General features: G+C 46.3%; 1 protein-coding gene across 17 annotated transcripts in view; it reads left to right on the forward strand.

Annotated features, from left to right (window-relative positions):
* Positions 1-23,219, forward strand: part of c4h21orf58 (chromosome 4 C21orf58 homolog) — a 139,406-nt gene that overhangs the window by 20,779 nt on the left and 95,408 nt on the right. For 2 of the 17 annotated variants that reach the window (XM_085985339.1, XM_085985347.1), the window contains exon 1: positions 8,207-8,239. The exons of 12 other annotated variants lie outside the window; for them this stretch is intronic. In XM_085985339.1, the coding sequence (XP_085841465.1) occupies positions 8,232-8,239 (8 nt within the window). In that variant the 5' untranslated portion in view covers positions 8,207-8,231. 3 more of the 17 variants (XM_085985349.1, XM_085985338.1, XM_085985336.1) reach the window with 3 other exon arrangements.

The following is a 23,219-nucleotide window of genomic DNA, read 5'->3' on the forward strand; positions in this document are numbered from 1 at the left end:
ACCCCAGTGTTATACAGTGACAGCCCTGTACCCACCAGTTTGCACCCCAGTGTTATACAGTGATAGACCTGTACCAACCAGTACTGTACGCCAGTGTTATACAGTGACAGGCCAGTACCCACCAGTACTGTATCCCAGATTAATACAGTGACAGACCTGTACCCACCAGTACTGTACCCCAGATTAATACAGTGACAGACCTGTACCCACCGGTACTGTACCAGAGTGTTACAGCGACAGACCTGTACCCACCAGCACTGTACCCCAGTGTTATACAGTGACAGATCTGTACCCACCAGTACTGTACCCCAGATTAATACAGTGACAGACCTGTACCCACCAGTACTGTACGCCAGTGTTATACAGTGGCAGACCTGTACCCACCAGTACTGTACCCCAGTTTAATACAGTGACAGACCTGTACCCACCAGTACTGTACCCCAGTGTTATACAGTGACAGACCTGTACCGAACTGTACTGTACCCCAGTGTTACAATGACAGACCTGTACCCACTGGTACTGTACCCCAGTGTTATACAGTGACAGACAAGTACCCACCATTACTGTACCCCAGTGTTATACAGTGACAGACCTGTACCCACCAGTTTGCACCCCAGTGTTATACAGTGATAGACCTGTACCAACCAGTACTGTACGCCAGTGTTATGCAGTGACAGACCAGTACCCACCAGTAATGTACCCCAGTGTTATACAGTGACAGAACTGTACCCACCAGTACTGTAGCCCAGTATTATACAGTGACACACCTGTACCGACCTGTACTGTACCCCAGTGTTACACAGTGACAGAACTGTACCCAAGTGTTACAGTGACAGACCTGTACCCACCAGTACTGTAGCTCAGTGTTATACAATGACAGACCTGTACCCACCAGTACTGTACCCCAGTTTAATACAGTGACAGACCTGTACCCACCAGTACTGTACCCCAGTTTAATACAGTGACAGACCTGTACACACCAGTACTGTACCCCATTGTTATACAGTGACAGACCTGTACCCACCAGTACTGTATACCAGTGTTATACAGTGACAGAACTGTACCCACCAGTACTGTACCCCAGTGTTATACAATGACAGACCTGTACCCACCAGTACTGTATACCAGTCTTATACAGTGACAGACCTGTACCCACCAGTACTGTACCCCAGTTTAATAGTGACAGACCTGTACCCACCAGTACTGTACCCCAGTGTTATACAGTGACAGACCTGTACCGAACTGTACTGTACCCGTGTTATACAATGACAGAACTGTACCCACCAGTACTGTACCCCAGTGTTATACAGTGACAGACAAGTACCCACCATTACTGTACCCCAGTGTTATACAGTGACAGCCCTGTACCCACCAGTTTGCACCCCAGTGTTATACTGTGATAGACCTGTACCAACCAGTACTGTACCCCAGATTAATACAGTGACAGACCTGGACCCACCAGTACTGTACCCCAGATTAATACAGTGACAGACCTGTACCCACCAGTACTGTACCCCAGTGTTATACAGTGACAGATCTGTACCCACCAGTACTGTACCCCAGATTAATAGTGACAGACCTGTACCCACCAGTACTGTACCCCAGTGTTATACAGTGACAGACCTGTACCCACCAGTACTGTACCCCAGATTAATACAGTGACAGATCTGTACCCACCAGTACTGTACCCCAGTGTTATACAGTGACAGACCTGTACCCACCAGTACTGTATCCCAGTGTTATACAGTGACACACCTGTACCGACCTGTACTGTACCCCAGTGTTACACAGTGACAGAACTGTACCCATCAGTACTGTACCCGAGTGTTACAGTGACAGACCTGTACCCACCAGTACTGTAGCCCAGTGTTACAGTGACAGACATGTACCCACCAGTACTGTACCCCAGTTTAATACAGTGACAGACCTGTACACACCAGTACTGTACCCCAGTGTTATACAGTGACAGACCTGTACCGAACTGTAATGTACCCCAGTGTTATACAGTGACAAACCTGTACCCACCAGTACTGTACACCAGTTTTATACAGTGACAGACCTGTATCCACTAGTACTGCACCCCAGTGTTATACAGTGACAGACCTGTACACACCAGTACTGTACCCCAGTGTTATACAGTGACAGACCTGTACCGAACTGTAATGTACCCCAGTGTTATACAATGACAGACCTGTACCCACCAGTACTGCAAACCAGTCTTATACAGTGACAGACCTGTACCCACCAGTGCTGTACCCCATTGTAATACAATGACAGACCTGTACCCACCAGTACTGTATACTAGTATTATGCAGTGACAGACCTGTACCCACCAGTAAGGTACTCCAATGTTATACAGTGACAGACCTGTACCCACCAGTACTGTATCCCAGTGTTATACAGTGACAGACCTGTACCCACCAGTACTGTACCCCAGTGTTATACAGTGACAGACCTGTACCCACCAGTACTGTACCCCAGTGTTATACAGTGGCAGACCTGTACCCACCAGTACTGTATCCCAGTGTTATACAGTGCCAGACCTGTGGCCACCAGTACTGTATCCCAGTGTTATACAGTGACAAACCTGTACCCACCAGTACTGTATCCCAGTGTTATACAGTGACAGACCTGTACCTACCAGTACTGTACCCCAGTGTTATACCGTGACAGACCAGTACCCACCAGTACTGTACCCCAGTGTTATACAGTGACAGACCTGTAACCACCAGTACTGTACCCCAGTGTTATACCGTGACAGACCTGTACCCACCAGTACTGTACCCCAGTGTTATACAGTGACAGACCTGTACCCACCAGTACTGTACCCCAATGTTATACAGTGACAGACCAGTACTGTACCCCAGTGTTATACAGTGACAGACCTGTACCCACCAGTACTGTACCCCAGATTAATACAGTGACAGACCTGTACCCACCAGTACTGTACCCCAGTGTTATACAGTGACAGACCTGTACCCACCAGTACTGCACCCCAGTGTTATACAGTGACAGACCTGTACCCACCAGTACTGTACCCCAGTCTTATACAGTGACAGACCTGTACCCACCAGTACTGTACCACAGTGTTATACAGTGACAGACCTGCACCCACCAGTACTGTACCCGTGTTATACAGTGACAGACCAGTACTCACCAGTACTGTACCCCAGTGTTATACAGTGACAGACCTGTACCCACCAGTACTGTACCCCAGATTAATACAGTGACAGACCTGTACCCACCAGTACTGTACCCCAGATTAATACAGTGACATCTGTACCCACCAGTACTGTACCCCAGTGTTATACAGTGACAGACCTGCACCCACCAGTACTGTACCCCAGATTAATACAGTGACAGACCTGTACCCACCAGTACTGTACCAGAGTGTTACAGCGACAGACCTGTACCCACCAGTACTGTACCCCAGTGTTATACAGTGAGAGTCCTGTATCCAACTTTAATGTACCCCGGTGTTACAGTGACAGTCCTGTATCAACCAGTACTGCACCCGAGTGTTATACAGTGACAGACCTGTACCCACCAGTACTGTACCCCAGTGTTATACAGTGACAGACCTGTACCCACCAGAACTGTACCCCAGTGTTATAAAGTAACAGACCTGTACCCACCAGTACTGTACACCAGTTTTATACAGTGACAGACCTGTACCCACCAGTCCCATACCCCAGTGTTATACAATGACAGACCTGTACCCACCAGTACTGTACCCCAGTTTTATACAATGACAGACCTGTACTCACCAGTACGGTAGTCCAGTGTTATACCGTGACAGACCTGAACCCACCAGTACTGTACCCCAGTTTAATACAGTGACAGACCTATACACACCAGTACTGTACCCCAGTGTTATACAGTGACAGACCTATACCCACCACTACCGTACCCCAGTGTTATACAATGACAGACCTGTACACACCAGTACTGTACCCCAGTGTTCTACAGTTTAGATGATGAAGCGAATGACCAGGTAGTCTGTTTAGATGATGAAGTGAATGACCAGGTCGTCTGTTTCGATGATGAAGTGAATGACCAGGTAGTCTGTTTTGATGATGAAGTGAATGACCAGGTAGTGTGTTTAGATGATGAAGTGAATGACCAGGTAGTGTGTTTAGATGATGAAGTGAATGACCGGGTAGTCTGTTTTGATGATGACGTGAATGACCAGGTAGTGTGTTTAGATGATGAAGAGAATGACCAGGTAGTCTGTTTAGATGATGAAGTGAATGATCAGGTAGTGTGTTTTGATGATGAAGTGAATGACCAGGTAGTGTGTTTAGATGATGGTGAATGACCAGGTAGTCTGTTTAGATGATGAAGTGAATGACCAGGTAGTGTTTAGATGATGAAGTGAATGACCAGGTAGTGTGTTTAGATGATGAAGTGAATGACCAGGTAGTGTTTAGATGATGAAGTGAATGACCAGGTAGTGTGTTTAGATGATGAAGCGAATGACCAGGTAGTGTGTTTAGATGATGAAGTGAATGACCAGGTAGTGTTTAGATGATGAAGTGAATGACCAGGTAGTGTGTTTAGATGATGAAGCGAATGACCAGATAGTGTTTAGATGATGAAGTGAATGACCAGGTAGTGTGTTTAGATGATGAAGTGAATGACCAGGTAGTGTTTAGATGATGAAGTGAAGGACCAGGTAGTGTGTTTAGATGATGAAGTGAAGGACCAGGTAGTGTTTAGATGATGAAGTGAAGGACCAGATAGTCTGTTTAGATGATGAAGTGAATGACCAGGTAGTCTGTTTAGATGATGAAGTGAATGACCAGGTAGTGTGTTTTGATGATGAAGTGAATGACCAGGTAGTGTTTAGATGATGAAGTGAATGACCAGGTAGTGTGTTTAGATGATGAAGTGAATGACCAGGTACAGTAGTGTAAGAACATAAGAACATAAGAAATAGGAGCAGGAGTAGGCCAATCGGCCCCTTGAGCCTGCTCCACCATTCAATAAGATCATGGCTGATCTGATCCTAACCGCCAATCTACTATCACAGAACCATCTCCTGAATCTAACAGAATTAGCCACACGAATTAGGAGCAGGATCAGGCTACACGGCCCCTGGGCCCGCTCCGCTACCCACAGGGCCATGACCGATCCGAACCTAGACTCATGTCCAAATTCCTGCCCGCTCCCCGTAACCCTTAATTCCCTTTACTTCTAGGAAACTGTCTATTTCTGTTTTAAATTTATGTAATGATGTAGCTTCTCCAGCTTTTTGGGGCAGCATATTCCATGGACCTACCACCCTGAGTGAAGTAGTTCCTCCTCATCTCAGTTTTGAAAGAGCAGCCCCTTATTCTAAGACTATGCCCCCTAGTTCTAGTTTCACCCATCATCGGGAACATCCTCCCCGCATCCACCCGATCCAACCCCTTCACAATCTTATATGTTTCAATAAGATCGCCTCTCATTCTTCTGAACTCCAATGAGTAGATTCCCAATCTACTCAACCTCTCCTCATATGTCCATCCCCTCATCCCCGGGATTAACCGAGTGAACCTTCTTTGTACTGACTCGAGAACAGGTATGTCTTTTTTTAAGTATGGACACCAAAACTGTATGCAGTATTCCAAGTGCGGTCTCACCAATACCTTGTACAACTGAAGCAATACCTCCCTATTTTTATATTCTATCCCCCTAGCAATGAAAGCCAACATTCCATTGGCCTTCCTAATATCTTGCTGCACCTGCATACTAACCTTTTGAGTTTCGTGCACCAGGACCCCCAGATCCCTTTGTACTTCAGTACTTTCCAGTTTCTTGCCATTAAGATAATAGCTTGCTCTACGATTTTTCCTGCCAAAGTGCATAACCTCACACTTTCCAGTATTGTATTCCATCTGCCAAATCTCTGCCCACTTACTTAGCCTGTCTATGTCCCCTTGCAGGTTTTTTATGTCCTCCTCACTCACTACTTTCCCTCCCATCTTAGTATCATCTGCAAACTTTGATATGTTACACTCGGTCCCCTCCTCGAAATCGTTAATATAGATTGTAAAGAGTTGGGGACCCAGCACCGACCCCTGCGGAACACCACTAGTTACTGATTGCCATTCTGAGAATGAACCATTTATCCCAACTCTCTGCCTTCTGTTAGATAGCCAATCCTTTATCCATGCCAGAATATTACCCCCAATCCCGTGATTTTTTATCTTAAGCAATAATCTTTTGTGTGGCACCTTGTCAAATGCCTTTTGGAAGTCTAAATACACTATGTCCACTGGTTCCCCTTTATCCACCCTATATGTTACTTCCTCAAGGAACTCCAGCAAATTTGTCAAACATGACTTCCCCTTCATAAAACCATGCTGACTTTGTCCTATTAAATTATGATTATCCAAATGTCCTGTTACTGTCTCCTTAATAATGGACTCCAAAATTTTACCTACCACAGATGTTAGGCTAACCGGTCTATAGTTTCCAGCCTTCTGTCTACTGCCCTTTTTAAATAAGGGTGTTACATTAGCAGTTTTCCAGTCTGCCGGGACCTTTGCCGAGTCCAGGGAGTTTTGGAAAATTATTACCAATGCATCCACAATCCCTACCGCCACTTCCCTCAAGACCCTAGGATGTAAGCCATCAGGTCCAGGTGATTTATCCGCCTTGAGTCCCATTATTTTACCGAGTACCACTTCCTTCGTGATTTTGATCGTGTTTAGCTCCTCCCCCCCCCCCCCCCCATAGCCCCCTGTTTGTCCAGTGTTGGGATATTCTTCGTGTCTTCTACTGTAAAGACTGATACAAAATATTCATTCAGTGTTTTTGCCATCTCCATATTTCCCACCATTAATTTCCCGGTCTCATCCTCTAAGGGACCAACATTTACTTTAGCCACCCTTTTTCTTTTTATATAGCTATAAAAACTCTTACTATCTGTTTTTATATTTTTTGCTAATTTACTTTCATAACCTATCTTCCCTTTCTTAATCAATCTTTTTGTTATTTTTTGCTGTCTTTTAAAGTTTTCCCAATCCTCTATCCTCCCACTAGATTTGGCTACCTTATATGCCCTTGTTTTTAGTCGAATACTATCCTTAATTTCTTTACTTAGCCACGGATGGCTGTCTTTTCTTTTACACCCTTTTCTTCTCAGTGGAATATATATTTTTTGGAAGTTGTAAAATAACTCCTTAAATGTACACCACTGATCATGTATCGTCTTACCCTTTAATCTATTTTCCCAATCCACTCTACTCAATTCCGCTCTCATACCTTCATAGTCTCCTTTATTCAAGCTCAGCACGCTTGTTTGAGATCCAACCTTCTCACCCTCTAATTGAATATGGAATTCAACCATGTTATGGTCACTCATTCCAAGGGGATCCTTTACTGGGACATTTTTAATTAATCCTGTCTCGTTACACAGGACCAGATCTAAGGTTGCTTGCCCCCTGGTCGGTTCAGTTACATACTGCTCAAGAAACCCATCCCTAATACAGTCAATGAACTCATCCTCAAGGCAGCCCTGCCCAATTTGATTTGTCCAATTAATATGATAGTTAGAATCCCCCATAATTATAGATGTTCCCTTATTACAAGCCTCAACTATTTCCTGATTGATACTCCGTCCAACATAGTTGCAACTGTTCGGAGGCCTATAGACTACGCCCACTAGTGTTTTTTTCCCCTTATTATTCCTTACCTCCACCCAAACTGTTTCATTATCCTGATCTTTTGACCCAATATCATTTCTCTGTATTACAGTGATTCCTTCCTTTTATTAACATAGCCACCCCACCTCCACTTCCTTCCTGCCTGTCCTTCCTGATCGTTAAATAACCCGGTATGTTTAATTCCCAGGCATTGTCACCCTGCAGCCATGTTTCTGTAATGGCCACAAGATCATACCCAGATGTAGTTATTTGTGCCATTAACTCATCTATTTTGTTACGAATGCTACGTGCATTCAGATAGAGAACTTTCAAAGATGTTTTGTGACACTTAGTTCCTGCTTTTGCCCTTTTTATTACTTTACCTTTTACTCCATACCTTCTGCCCCTTCCTGTTTAGAAGATGAAGTGAATGACCAAGTAGTCCGTTTAGAAGATGAAGTGAATGACCAAGTAGTCCGTTTAGAAGATGAAGTGAATGACCAAGTAGTCCGTTTAGAAGATGAAGTGAATGACCAAGTAGTCCGTTTAGATGACGAAGTGAATGACCAGGTACAGTAGTCCGTTTAGATGACGAAGTGAATGACCAGGTACAGTAGTGTGTTTAGATGATGAACTGAAGGACCAGGTAGTCTGTTTAGATGATGTTGCTTGAGGGATGAAGCTTGACTAAGACATGATGAAATCTCTTTCAGTACTGCACTGAGGTGTTAGCCTAGATTATGTGCTCACGTCCTGAAATGTGGCTTGAACCCTGGACACTCAGACTCAAGAGGTGAGTGTGCTACCACTGAGCTAAAGCTAACACAATGTGCAACAAGAGGAGGGTAACGAATGAGAATGAGAAAGTCAGGACGTTGCTTTGATTCAGTTTGCTTCCCAGGAGATGATTTTATTAATTTATCAGCAAACAGTATGAAGGACACCAGCAAGACTGAGAAAAAGGTATAAGGGACGATCGAAGAGTTTTGATTGGAGGATACCAAAAGTATTGAGAACATGAGAACAGGAGGAGGTCACTCAGCCTCTCGAGCCAGTTGCGCCATTCAATGAGATCATGTCTGATCTGCATCTTAACTCCATTTACCCGCCTTGGTTCCATATCCCTTAATACCCTTGCCTAACAAAAATCTATCAATCTCAGTTTTGAAATATTCCATTGACTCCCAAAATCAACAGCTTTTTGGGGGAGAGTGTTCCATTTTTCCACTAGCCTTTGTATGAAGAAGTGTTTCCTGAAATCACCCCTGAACGGCCTAGCTGTAATTTTAAGGTTATGTCCCCTGGTTCTGGATTTCTCCCACCAGAGGAAATAGTTTCTCTCTACCCAATCAAATCCTCAATTAGATCTTCTAAACTCGAGGGAATACAAGCCTAGTCTCTGCAACCTTTCCTCATAATTTAACCCTTTTAGTCCCGGTATCATTTTGGTGATTCAGGAACGGTAGCAGAGTGGTTATGTTACTGAATTTGCAGAGGCCTGGACTAATGCTCCGGAGACGCGAGTTCAAATCCCACTACGGCAGCTGGGGAATTTAAATTCAGTTAATTAAATAAACCTGGAATAAAAAGCTACTATCAGTAATGGTGACCTAACTATCGGATTGTCGTAAAAACCCATCTGGTTCACTAATGTCCTTTAGGGAAGGAAATCTGTCATCCTTACCCAGTCTGGCCTGTTTGTGACTCCAGAGCCACAGCAATGTGGTTGACTCTTAACGGCCCTCTGAAATGGCCTCGCAGTTTAGCAAAGCCACTCAGTTGTATCAAATCGCTAGGAAAGACAATCCTGGACTGCAGTGGTTCAAGAAGGTGGCTCACCACCACCTTCTCAAGGGCAATTAAGGATGGGCAATAAATGCTGGTCTTGCCAGCGACGCCCACATCCCATGAATTAATTAAAAAAACAATTTCCTCTCCAAGTCAATAGGTTGCCTTCAATTCCATGTGCTTTCATTTGTGTTTATGTGGAACCTTGCTGAATGCCATCTAAAGTCCATATAAATAGTTTGAGATAAAAAAAATTAGGAAATAAACTCTGCCCTCCATGGCCACCACTGTCTCAGCATCAAGATTAAGAACAATGCAAGTGTCGGGAGCGTGCTGCTAGATGCTCCAACTGTACCACTCTCTCTCTGGCACCCTTTACACATGATAATGTAATTCCACACGCGAGGCAGTCTGATCACTGGGAGAGAGAAGAAGAAACAGCAAATGGGTAGAGACCCCAAAAGAAAAGGGGAAGAAAATGATCACAGTGGGAAGATAAGAGGCTGCAGTCAGGGTGGGGAGCAGAGAAATCAGCAGCAGAGTGAAGTTTGTAAAATAACAATCTCAAGCAATATAAAGAAATTCTGGAGCAGAGGGTTACTCCAACAAGAGAAGCATAAACAGCATTAAAGATTAAGACAGGAAAAGTACTAGCGCAGAGTAAAGACTAAGGAAGGAGGGAAGAGAATAAGGGAAGAACCTTCAGATAAGGTGGTGACTTGAGCAGCAGTCTAGCCTAGTTAGACCTCACTGTTGATTGCCACCCACACTTGAAAACAGCAAGCAGTCAGCCAGGGCTGATTTACAGCAACTGTCTCTGAGGAGAACCACAAGAAGAACAGCCAAGAACATCCCAGCTCACTAGGCACCATCCCCCTCCCCTCTACATCACCAGCCACTGCATCAACTTGGCTTGTATTCCCTCGAGTATATAGAATAAATTGAGAGGTCAAGAGAAACTATTTCCACTGGTGGGGGATTCCAGAATAAGGGGGCACAATCTTAAAAATAGAGCTAGGTCATTTAGGAGTGAAATCAGGAAGCACTTTTTCACACAAAGGATAGTGGAGATCTGGAACTTTCGCTACTAAAAGGCTGTGGATGCTGCGTCAACAGAAATTTTCAAGATTGAGAGCGGTAGATTTTTTTTTAGGGTATCAAGGGATACGGATCAAAGGCGGGTATATGGAGTTAGGTCGTAGGGCAGCTGTGATCTTATTGAATGGCGGAACAGGCTTGAGGGGCTGAATGGCCTACCCCTGTTCTTATTTTCCTACGTTCCTATGTAACACTGCGGGAGTCCAACAGAACAGTGCGGGAATACTCCGGATTCCATTCGAGCTCTGTGGGATTCCAACAAGTTTAATGTGATATAATATTGGGGCTTTCAACAGAAACGCATATGGAACGTACGAAAGAAAAATCATTTTTTGGCAGTTAACAAGCGTGCAAGTTCAAAAGACATTCAGCACTCAAAAGGGTTAATCTGCGCCGTTTCATTTCAGTGATGTGCGCCATTGGCAAAACACTAGCTTTGGGTGGTTTTTTAATTGCAGTTCCCAGCTGTTGTGTCTAGTTTACTTTGAACATTATCCGTTTTTGTGAATTGCACGTTAGCAGATCAAGAAATCGAACTTGCATGGTCCTCCCCTATTCAATGGCTCTGTGCTTGATCAGTAACTATTGACGAGCAGTGTGCATGGTCCTCCCCTATGCAATGGCTCTATGCTTGGTCAGTAACCATTGACGAGCAGTGTGCATGGCCCTCCCCTATTCAATGGCTCTATGCTTGGTCAGTAACCATTGACGAGCAGTGTGCATGGCCCTCCCCTATTCAATGGCTCTGTGCTTGATCAGTAACCATTGACGAGCAGTGTGCATGGTCTGCCGTCCTGCTCAGAGCTGCCCTGTCTGTTACCACAGCTGATTTCAAGTTGTAGTGTAGCATGAGGCTGCTTGTGCTTGGCACCCAGAATTCCTGTTGGGGAGGTCAGGGAGAGAGCGTGGTAGCTAATGGACAAAACAGACAGCATTAGCCCGACAGTGCCCCTGTACCTGTCTTGTGGGAATTTCGGTGCAACCTTTGAGCCTAGGTTGGATGGAGTGGTTAGAAGGTATAAAATACTGGTGAAGAAGGAAGATTTTTGTTTCTGTAAAGCTAATTCGATATCGCTCATTTTGCACCATAGTTAAAATTACCCCCATATCTTTGAAAATCTGCAGTTTTATTGATTTACTGGGGCAGCATACCTGAGTCGGGTTCACAGGGTCATTCTTCTGGGGGGATTTTTGGCTTGGAAGACAGAATTGCAGTTGACGCTGAACAGCTGCAATGGGCACCAAACCAAGGGTCAAAAATCTGGACTTTTCGGTACGGCAGTCCGCAAGAACCCTCCCCCCAGTAAATAACTCTGCCTTCACTGTTGCTCTTCCACTGTCACCTTCAGAAATGTCAAAACCCTCACTTGTGTTTCTTTGATCCTGCAATCCAAGTGCTGGAATCACAGAATCACAGAAACCCCACAGTGCAGATAGAGGCCATTTCGGCCCATCGAGCCTGCACTGACACATATCCCACCCGATCCCCGTAACCCCTACACCAACACATATCCCACCCTATCCCCACGTATTTAATCCCCCTAACACTAAGGGTCAATTTATCATAGCCAATCAACCTAACCCGCACATCTTTGGACTGTGGGAGGAAACCGGAGCACCCGGAGGAAACCCACGCAAACACGGGGAGAATGTGCAAACTCCACACAGACAGTCGCCCGAGGCCGGATTTGAACACGGGTCCCTGGCGCTGTGAGGCAACAGTGCTAACCACTATGCCACCGTGCTGCTATTGTGGGTTAAATTACGACAGACGTGTACGCTTTCAGTATCACCTAGTTCCACTTGTCCAGCCTTTCTTATTTCGGGCTGTTTTTAACTTGACAGGTTTTTTTGAAAGCAGTTGGTCAACTTTTGCTAGTTTTCTGGGTTGGGTTGAATGCTGCCTTCACCAACTGAGCTGTTAAGTGATCAGATTTATTGCCCATTCTGAAGCTGTGGGAGTGAGTCATGCATACTGAAGTCAATGGGAATCGGGGTGAAACTCTCCACTGGCTGGAGTCATACCTAGCACAAACGAAGATGGTTGTGGTGGTTGAAGGTCAATCATCTCAGCCCCAGGACATCGCTGCAGGAGTTCCTCAGGGCAGTGTCCTAGGCCTAACCATCTTCAGCTGCTTCATCAGTGACCTTCCCTCCAACATAAAGTCAGAAATGGGGATGTTCACTGATGACTGCACAGTGTTCAGCGCCATTCACAACTCCTCAGATAATGAAGCAGTCCATGCCCGCATGCAACAAGAACTGGACGACGTTCAGGCTTGGGCTGATAAGTGGCAGGGAAAATTCGCACCACAGAAGTGCCAGGCAATGACTATCTCCAACAAGCGAGAGTCTAATCACCGCCTCTTGACATTCAATGGCATTACCATCGCTGAATCCCCCACCATCAATATCCTGGGGGTCACCATTGACCAGAAACTTAACTGGACCAGCCACATAAATACTGTGACAACAAGAGCAGGTCAGAGGCTGGGTATTCTGCGGCGAGTGTCGCACCTCCTGACTCCCCAAAGCCTTTCCACCATCTACAAAGCACAAGTCAGGAGTGTGATGGAATACTCTCCACTTGCCTGGATGAGTGCAGCTCCAACAACACTCAAGAAGCTCGACTCCATCCAGGACAAAGCAGCCCGCTTGATTGGCACCCCATTCACCACCTTAAACATTCACTCCCTCCACCACCGGCGTACCGTGGCTGCAGTGTGTACCATCTACAAGATGCACTGCAGCAACTCGCCAAGGCTTCTTCGACAGCACCTCCCAAACCCGCGACCTCTTCCACCTAGAAGGACAAGGGCAGCAGGCGCATGGGAACACCACCACCTCCAAGTTCCCCTCCAAGTCACACACCATCCTGACTTAGAAGTATATCGCCGATCCTACATCGTCGCTGGGTCAAAATCCTGGAACTCCCTAACAGCACTGTGGGAGTATCACCACCACACAGACTGCAGCGGTTCAAGAAGGCGGCTCACCACCACCTTCTCGAGGGCAATTAGGGATGGGCAATAAATGCTGGCCTTGCCAGCGATGCCCACATCCCATATACGAATATAAAAAAAATACTGCGCTTGCAGCAAATAACTGGTGGAAGAAGCCACTTTAAACCACCAGGTGGCAACAGAGAGTAGAGCACGGCCGCCTTGCTGATCGTGTGCACAGAGCAGCAGAGCGTGAGCAGGAGGTGGCACTGGGGGTAAGAGGCAAAGCCCCTCCAGCATTCACTCTGCACAATGAGTCCGTGTTTCATATATCTGTTGAGTGTGAGCGAGTGCAGCCCCTGTTCGATTATTTAAGGAGGCTGCTCCTCAGTTTCTTGCTCCACTTCAGTCCGACACTCCTTGGTATACGGGGCATAATTTCAAAGGTTGCAGATGACACCAAACTCGGAAATGTAGTAAAGGAGGAAAGTAACAGACCTCAGGAGGACATAGACCGACTGGTGAAATGGGCAGACACATGGCAGATGAAATTTGACACATAGAAGTGCGGAATGATTCATTTTGGTAGGAAGAATGAGGAGAGGCAATATAAACTAAGGTACAATTTTAAAGGGGGTGCAGGAACAGAGAGAGCTGGGGGTGTTTGAACACAAATCTCTGAAGCTGGCAGGACAAGTTGAGAAATCTGTTAAAAAGGCATATGGGATACCTGACTTATTAATAGTGGCACAGAGTACAATGTTGGCAGTCAATCTCCTTCCTTCTATGATTCACAACAACACGTTTTGAGTAAGCACTAGACACTTCGTAGTGGAGTATAAGGAACAGACTTTATATTGATATACAGCACAGTGATTGGCTTAACTGTATACAGAGTGGCTTTTCAGCTTTTGTATCTTTCAAACTCTCTGAAGAACTATTGAAAACCATGCTCCATTATAAACCATATTTTGCCTACATCAAAGGTACATGTCCTAGATAAGACCTCATGGTGTATCTAGTCCCAAATCCTCTGAAGACAGTGTATTCATGTAAACACTTGTAATTGTTTACTCCAAAGCTACTTCCCTTAAAAAGACTTCCTGATCTAACTGTTACTAACACCTTTGAAGAACAGGCTTTATCAACTGTTATCTTTCTATACGATAGCTAATGGATATCTCTACCTATGTTTATAGAATCATAGAATGGTTACAGCACAGAAGGAGGCCATTTGGCCCGTCGAGCCCGTGCCAGCTCTCTGCCAGAGCACTTCAGCTAGTTCCACTCCCACGCCCTTTCCCCGTAGCCCTGCAATTTTTTTTCCTTCAGGTACTTATCCAATTCCTTTTTGAAAGGCACGATTGAGTCTGCCTCCACCACCCTTTCAGGCAGTGCATTCCAGATCCTAACCACTTACTGCGCAAAAAAGTTTTTTCTTACGTCGCCTTTGGTTCTTTTGCCAATCACCTTAAATCTGTGTCCTCTAGTTCTCAATCCTTCCACCAATGGGAACAGTTTCTCTCTGTCCAGACCCCTCATGATTTTGAACACCACTATCATAGAGTCATAGGCCCCGATTTTCTGCCAGCCGTCGGGCGGCTTTTCAGGCGGCCGGGGGCTGAAAATCGGCGAAAAAGCGGGTCGCGACCCCACCTCCCCGCCCTGTCCAACTTTTGGACCGCCGTTTCTCCGCGACCCGCTTCAGTCCCGCCCGCCGCTGGCGGGACTGGCCGTCGGAACACTAATGAGCAATTATTACCTTGTTTAAGTCAATTTTCAGGGGCCGTTGCGATTTTGGGGCTTTCCCCACATCAAACACGCCTGCGGGGAACCCCGCTGATGAAACCTGGCGTGAAGCTTGCCGGCTTGCTTGCTGTCAGCTGCAGGTCATTCGGAGGAGCTGCGATTTAAAGGGACAGCACTTGTATGTTGAAGGACCTTGTTGCTGCAGGCTTGGGGCTACTTCTTCAAGGCTTAGGCACAGCTGTGGAAGGTTGGAGCCTCACACACTTCTCTAATGTGATCTCCTGGGAAGCCCCTCTCGCCACCCTCACTTAGCGCTTCCTCAGCAGAGGCATCTACGAGAAGCATGGGACGCCTTTTTTTCCTTCCCTTCTCGCCATTAGAGGATCTCCAGCAGCAGAGGCGGCAGCAGCAGAACCAGGAACAGCATGATGAGCGGCAGGAGCACCAGCCTACTGCTCACTCACCTGAAGCTGCACAGGCCAGAAGGGGCCAGCGCTTGGAAGTGGCTTGAGAGCACCTTGCTGCGCTTTAGGGGGCCATGGGGACCTGTTTCTGCAGTGGCAGTCCTACTCAGAAGGACTTCCATGAAGATCTGGTTTCTCTGTTCAATAGATGGCCAACGCTCCTCAAGAGATGTCATTCTCTTATGAGCACTCACCATGTTTTCCGCACCCTGGCGAGTTATCTCCTCCATGGAGGTTGCCATCCTTTCCATGGTGATGCGTTCATGCGTCAATGACTCCACAAAGGCTCTGCTCATGGTCGCTATGGACTGCTCCATTCGCTCCACACTCGCAACGACCCTGGAGACAAAACCTGCCAGAGACTCCTGCATCTGTGCATGGAGATCCATCACCTCTTCTCTTGCGGATGGACCCAGAGGCAGAGGGTCGACATGCAGCGCAGCTGAGCTGAGCTGGCAGAGTCCTGCACCCTCCAACGAGGACGCTCCACTGCTGTCCCTGTCTCCAGAATCTGCAGAGGCTCACTTGTGAGCTGTGAAACACCAGGTGACAACACTACTCTATGCCCCGAAGGTCCCCCCGAGGTGTGACTGTCTGCGCTGGTGCTGGGTGCGCTTACTTCTGCTGACGCTGCGCCCTCAGAGGTTGGAGCTTCCTCTGAGGAGTCTGGCTGCACAGCCTCTTCCTCCTCCACAGTGAGGACGGGGGCTCTGGATGGTACTGTGGGGGAGTAAAGGAAGGAGTTAGAGATGTAATGCCAAGGTTCTTCTGGTGACTCCCAGCGACTTAGCATCTGCTGACACCTGCATCCATGCAGCATTGCTCTCAGTGGGAGGCCTCTTCTTCCCTGACCAAGGGAAGAGGACCTCCCTGTGGGCCCTAACCCCATCCAATAATGCCTGCAGTGAAGCCTCGTCGAATTTGAAGGCAGCTCGGGGTCTGGAACTGGCCACAGCTGCTGCAGGCTCCTCTGCCATCCTGCATGGTTCGTTTGGAAGCCTTCAGAGGATGCAGTGCTTGCTGTGGACCTTGAAAGCACCACGAATGATGACATCATACTGTGGGGCTTTCTGACTGGAAATTGACAATTAGCAAGGCTGCCCACATGCTGGGAATGAATTGGCCACTTGAGGGAAAATTGCGTGGAGCTGGCTGACATTTTTTGTGTGTCAGAACCCCACATTTGGGGCATTCCGACCATTTCCCACACGATCCACAAAATCGGGCCCATAGAGTCATAGAGTTATACAGCACAGAAAGAGGCCCTTCGGTCCATCGTGTCCGCGCCGGCCATCAAGCCCTGTCTATTCTAATCCCATTTTCCAGCACTTGGTCCATAGCCTTGTGGGCTATGGCGTTTCAAGTGCTCCTCTAAATGCTTCTTGAATGTTGTGAGGGTTCCTGCCTCTACCACCCTTTCAGGCAGTGAGTTCCAGATTCCAACCACCCTCTGGGTGAAAAAGTTTTTCTTCAGATCCCCTCTAAACCTCCTGCCCCTTACTTTGAAACTATGCCCCCTGGTTATTGACCCCTCTACTAAGGGGAAAAGTTCCTTTCTATCTACCCTATCTATGCCCCTCATAATTTTGTATACCTCAATCAGGTCCCCCCTCAGCCTTCTCTGCTCTAAGGAAAAAAACCCAGCCTGTCCAGTCTCTCTTCATAGTTGAAGTGCTCCAGCCCAGGTAACATCCTGGTGAATCTCCTCTGCACCCTCTCCAATGCAATCACATCCTTCCTATAGTGTGGCGACCAGAACTGCACACAGTATTCCAGCTGTGGCCTAACTAGCATTGTGTACAGCTCCATCATAACCTCCCTGCTCTTATATTCTATGCCTCGGCTAATGAAGACAATTATCCCATATGCCTTTTTAACCACCTTATCTACCTGTCCTGCTGCCTTCAGCGATCTATGTACATGTACACCAAGGTCCCTCTGATCCTCTGTCCTTCCTAGGGTCCTACCATTCATTGTGTATTCCCTTGCCTTGTTAGTCCTCCCAAAATGCATCGCCTCACACTTTTCAGGGTTAAATTCCATTTGCCACTGTTCCGCCCATCTGACCAACCCGTCTATAATCGTCCTGTAGCCTGAGGCTTCCCTCCTCGCAATTTACCACCCCACCAATTTTCGTGTCATCTGCGAACTTACTGATCATACCTCCTACATTCATATCTAAATCATTAATGTAAACTACAAACAGCAAAGGACCCAGCACCGATCCCTGCGGTACACCACTGGACACAGGCTTCCAGTCACAAAAACAACCTTTGACCATCACCCTCTGCCTCCTGCCACTAAGCCAATTTTAGATCCAATGTGCCAAATTGCCCTGGATCCCACTTGACCAGTCTCCCATGCGGAACTTTGTCAAAAGCCTTACTGAAGTCCATGTAGACCACATCAAATGCACTACCCTCATCCACACACGTAGTCACCCACTCAAAAAAATTCAATCAAATTGGTTAAACACGATCTCCCCCTGACAAAGCCATGCTGACTATTCTTGATTAATCCTTGCCTCTCCACGTGGAGATTAATTCTGTCACTCTGAATTTTTTCCAATAATTTCCCTACCACTGATGTTAGGCTCACTGGCCTACAATTCCCTGGTTTATCCCTACTACCCTTCTTGAATAATGGTACTATGTTAGCTGTCCTCCAGTCCTCTGGCACCTCCCCTGTGGCCAGAGAGGTTCTGAAAATTTGTGTCAGAGCCCCTGCAATCTCCTCCCTTGCCTCACACAGCAGCCTGGGATACATCTCGTCTGGGCCTGGGGATTTATCCACTTTTAAGCCCGCTAAAACCACTCCTCCCTCTCAATACCAATTTGTTCAAGTATATCACAATCCCTCTGCCTGATTTCTATGCCTACATTGTCCTTCTCCATAGTGAACACAAATGCAAAATATTCATTTAAAACCTTACCTGCATCTTCTGGCTCTACACACAGATTGCCACTTTGGTCCCTAATGGGCCCTACTCTTTCCCTGGTTATCCTCTTGCCCTTAATATACTTATAAAACACCTTAGGATTTTCCTTTATTTTGCCCGCCAGTGTTTTTTCATGCCCCCTCTTCGCTCTCCTTATTTCTTTTTTAAGTACCCCCCTGCACTTTCTATACTCCTTCCACTGTTTTTAGTCCTTTGTATCTGCCAAAAGCCTCCCTTTTTTTCCTGATCCATTCTTGTATATCCCTTGACATCCGGGGTTCCCTGGGCTTGTTGGTCCCACCCTTGACCTTTACGGGAACATGTTGGCGCTGTACTGTCTCTATTTCCTTTCTGAAAGACTCCCACTGCTCTGATGTGGATTTTCCTACAAGTAGCTGATCCCAGTCCACTTTGGCCAGATCCTGCCTTATCATATTAAAATCGGCCTTCCCCCAATTTAGAACCTTTATTTCCAGTCCATCTTTGTCCTTTTCCATGACTACCTTAAATCTCACCGAATTATGGTCACTGTCACCAAAATGCTCTCCTACTGACACTTCTACCACTTGCCCGGCTACATTCCCTAGAATTAGGTCCAGTACCGCCCCCTCTCTTGTAGGACTTTCTACATGCTGGCTCAAAAAGCTCTCCTGGATGTACTTTAAGAATTCCGCACCCTCTAAGCCTTTCACACTCTGACTATCCCAGTCAATATTGGGGAAGTTGAAATCCCCTACTATTATTACCCTATTATTTCTACACTTCTCTGAGATTTGCCTACATATCTGTTCTTCTATCTCCCCCTGACTGCTTGGGGGCCGATAGTACACTCCCAGCAAAGTGCTTGTCCCCTTTTTGTTTTTAAGTTCTACCCATATGGCCTCATTAGAGGAACCTGCTAAGATATCATCCCTCCTTACAGCAGTAACTGACTCTTTGATTAATATTGCGACACCCCCTCTTTTACACCCCCCTCTGTCTCGCCTGAAGATTCTATACCCCGGAATATTGAGCTGCCAGTCCTGCCCCTCCCTCAACCATGTCTCTGTGATAGCAACAATATCATACTCCCATGTGTTTATCAACACCTTCAATTCATCTGCCTTACTCGCAAGACTCCTTGCATTAAAATAAATGCCATCCAACCTTGCCATACTCCCTTGTGCCGTTACATATTTGCTCTGCCTTCCAGACTGACTTGTTTTTTCCTCTATATTTGGCTGTGCATCACCCCCTACTATAGCTCCACTCCGTATCCCACCCCCCTGCCAAGTTAGTTTAACCCCCCCCCCCCCCCCCCAACAGTACTAGCAAACCTCCCCACAAGGATGTTGGTCCCGTTCCGGTTCAGGTGCAACCCGTCCGACTTGTACAGGTCCCACCTTCCCCAGAAGCAGACCCAGTGATCCAGGAAACTAAAGCCCTCCCTCCTGCACCAACTCTTTAGCCAAGCATTCATCTGTTCTATCCTCCTACTCCTATACTCACTCGCACGTGGCACCGGGAGTAATCCAGAGATTACAACCTTTGAGGTCCTGCTTTTTAATCTGCTACCTAGCTCCCTAAATTCTTGTTGCAGGACCTCATCCCTCTTTCTACCCATGTCATTGGTACTAATGTGAACCACGACCTCTGACTGTTCGCCCTCCCCCTTCAGAATGCCCTTCAGCCGTTCAGTGACATCCTTGACCCTGGCACCAGGGAGGCAACATACCATCCCGGAGTCACGTCTGCAGCCACAGAAACGTCTATCTGTTCCCCTTACGATAGAATCCCCTGTCACTTTTGCTCTTCCACTCTTTTTCCTCCCCTCCTGTGCAGCTGAGCCACTCATAGTGCCACGGACTTGGCTCTTGCTGCATTCCCCTGAGAAACCATCTCCCCAGCAGTATCCAAAATGGAAAATCTGTCAGAGAGGGAGATGGACCCAGGGGACTTCTGCACTACCTTCCTAGTTCTTTTACTCTGTCTGGCAGTAACCCATTCCCTGTCTGCCTGTGCACTCTTTACCTGCGGTGTGACCACCTTGTTAAATGTGCTATCCAAATCTCCTGTTAATCTTCTCTGCTCTAAGGAGACCCCAGCTTCTCTAGTCTATCCACGTAACTGAAGTCCCTCATCCTTGGAACCATTTTTGTAAATCTTTTCTGCACTCTCTCTAAGGCCTTCACATCCTTCCTAAAGTGCAGTGCCCAGAATTGGACACAATACTCCAGTTGAGGCCGAACCAGTGTTTTATAAAGGTTCATCATAACTTCCTTGCTTTTGTACTCTATGCCTCTATTTATGAAACCCAGGATCGCATCTGCTTTTTAACTGCTTTCTCAACCTGCCCTGCCACCTTCAACAATTTGTGCACATCTACTCTCCAGGTCTCTCTTTAGAATTGTACCCTTTAGTTTATATTGCCTCACCTTGTTCTTCCTACCAAAATGTATCACTTCACACTTTTCTGCATTAAATTTCATCTGCCACGTGTCCGCTCATTCCACCAGCCTGTCTATGTCTTCTTAAATCCATCACTATCCTCCTCACTGTTCACGATACTTCCAAGTTTTGTGTTATCTGCAAATTTTGAAATTGTGCCCTGTACACCCAAGTCCAAGTCATTTATATCAAGAAAAGCAGTGGTTCTAGAACCGACCCCTGGGGAACACCACTGTGTACCTTCCTCCAGTCTGATAAACAACCATTCACCACTACTCTCTGTTTCCTGTCACTTAGCCAATTCCGTATTCATGCTGTCACTGTCCCTTTTATTCCATGGGCTTCAACTTTTCTGGCAAACCTATTATGTGGCACGTTATCAAACGCCTTTTGGAAGTCCATGTACACCACATCAACTACATTGCCCTCATCAAAAACTCGATCAAGTTAGTTAAACACGATTTGCCTTCAACAAATCCGTGCTGGCTTTCCTTAATTAATCCACACTTGTCCAAGTGACTGTTAACTTTGTCCCTGATTATTGTTTCTAAAAGCTTCCCCATTACCGAGGTCAAACTGACTGGCCTGTAGTTGTTGGGTTTATCTTTACACCCTTTTTTGAACAAGGGTGAAACATTTGCAATTCTCCAGTCCTCTGGCACCAGCCCTGTATCCAAGGAGGATTGGAAGATTGTGGCCAGTACCTCCACAATTTCCACCTTTACTTCCCTCACCATCCTAGGATGTATCCCATCCGGTCCTGGTGACTTATCAACTTTAAGTACAGACAGTCTTTCTAGTATCTCCTCTTTATCAATTTTTATCCCATCCAGTATCTCAACTACCTCCTCTTTCACTATGACTTTGGCAGCATCTTCTTCCTTGGTGAAGACAGATGCAAAGTACTCATTTAGTACCTCAGCCATGCCCTCTGCCTCCATGCATAGGTCTCTTTTTTGGTCCCTAATCGGCCCCACCCCTCCTCTTACTACCCATTTACTATTTATATGCCTATAGAAGACTTTTGGATTACCTTTTGTGTTATCTGCCATACTATTCTTATACTCTCTCTTTGCCCCTCTTATTTCCTTCTTCACTTCCCCTCTGAACTTTCCATATTCAGCCTGGTTCTCACTTGTATTCTCAACCTGACATCTGTCATATGCACACTTTTTCTGCTTCATTTTACTCTCTATCTCTTTCGTCATCCAGGGAGCTCTGACTTTAGTTGCCCTACCTCTCCCCCTCGTGAGAATGTACCCCGACTGTAGGCAAAATATCTCCTCTTTAAATCTTCCAATCATCCTTAGATATGGGGGTGATGCCAGATCCGTTCTCAAGCCACTGAAATTTGCCTTCCTCCAATTAAGTATTTTTACTTTATATTGCTCCCTGTCCTTTTCCACAGCTAATCTAAACTTTATGATACTATGATCACTGTTCTCTAAATGTTCCCCTACTGACACTTGCTCCACTTGACCCACCTCATTCCCCATAACCAGATCCAGCAATGCCTCCTTCCTTGTTGGGCTGGAAACGTACTGATCAAGATTATTACCCTAGCCCCTAAAGTTATACTTTAATCGCTCATGGCTGATGTCATTACTGTCATGTATTTCTTACACAAACACGTTTCATATCAGAAGACAAGCTATGCCTTCCTCTCACCACACTTCAAAGCCATCCTGTTTACATTGCGAAGTCTGTTGCTCCAAGATACGAAGAAGTTTGACAATTAACCCTTAACTCCCCAAGATGTCCAACATACAAAAGCAAGGAAGTTATGCTAAACCTTTATAAAGCACTCAACTGGAGTATTGTGTCCAATTCTGGGCATCGCACTTTAGGAAGGATGTCAAGGCCTTCGAGAGGTTGCAGAAGAGATTTACTAGACTGGTTCCAGGGATGAGGGACTTAAGTTACGTGGATAGACTGGAGAAACTGGGGTTGTTCTCCTTAGAGCAGAGAAGATTAAGAGGAGATTTAGTAGAAGTGTTCAAAATCATGAACGGTTTCGATAGTGTAAATAAGGAGAGACTGTTTCCAGTGGCAGAAGGGTCGGTAAAGAAAGAAAGGTAACCAGTTCCCCGTTTCTCACCATTTAGAAATACTCTGATTTATCTTTCTTGGGTCCAAACTGGATGACCTCACACTTCCCCACATTGAACTCCATCTGCCACAG

This window comes from Somniosus microcephalus, chromosome 4 (genome assembly GCF_052327205.1).
Source record: "Somniosus microcephalus isolate GS21.2 chromosome 4, FLI_Smic_1.0, whole genome shotgun sequence".
NCBI lineage: Eukaryota > Metazoa > Chordata > Chondrichthyes > Squaliformes > Somniosidae > Somniosus > Somniosus microcephalus.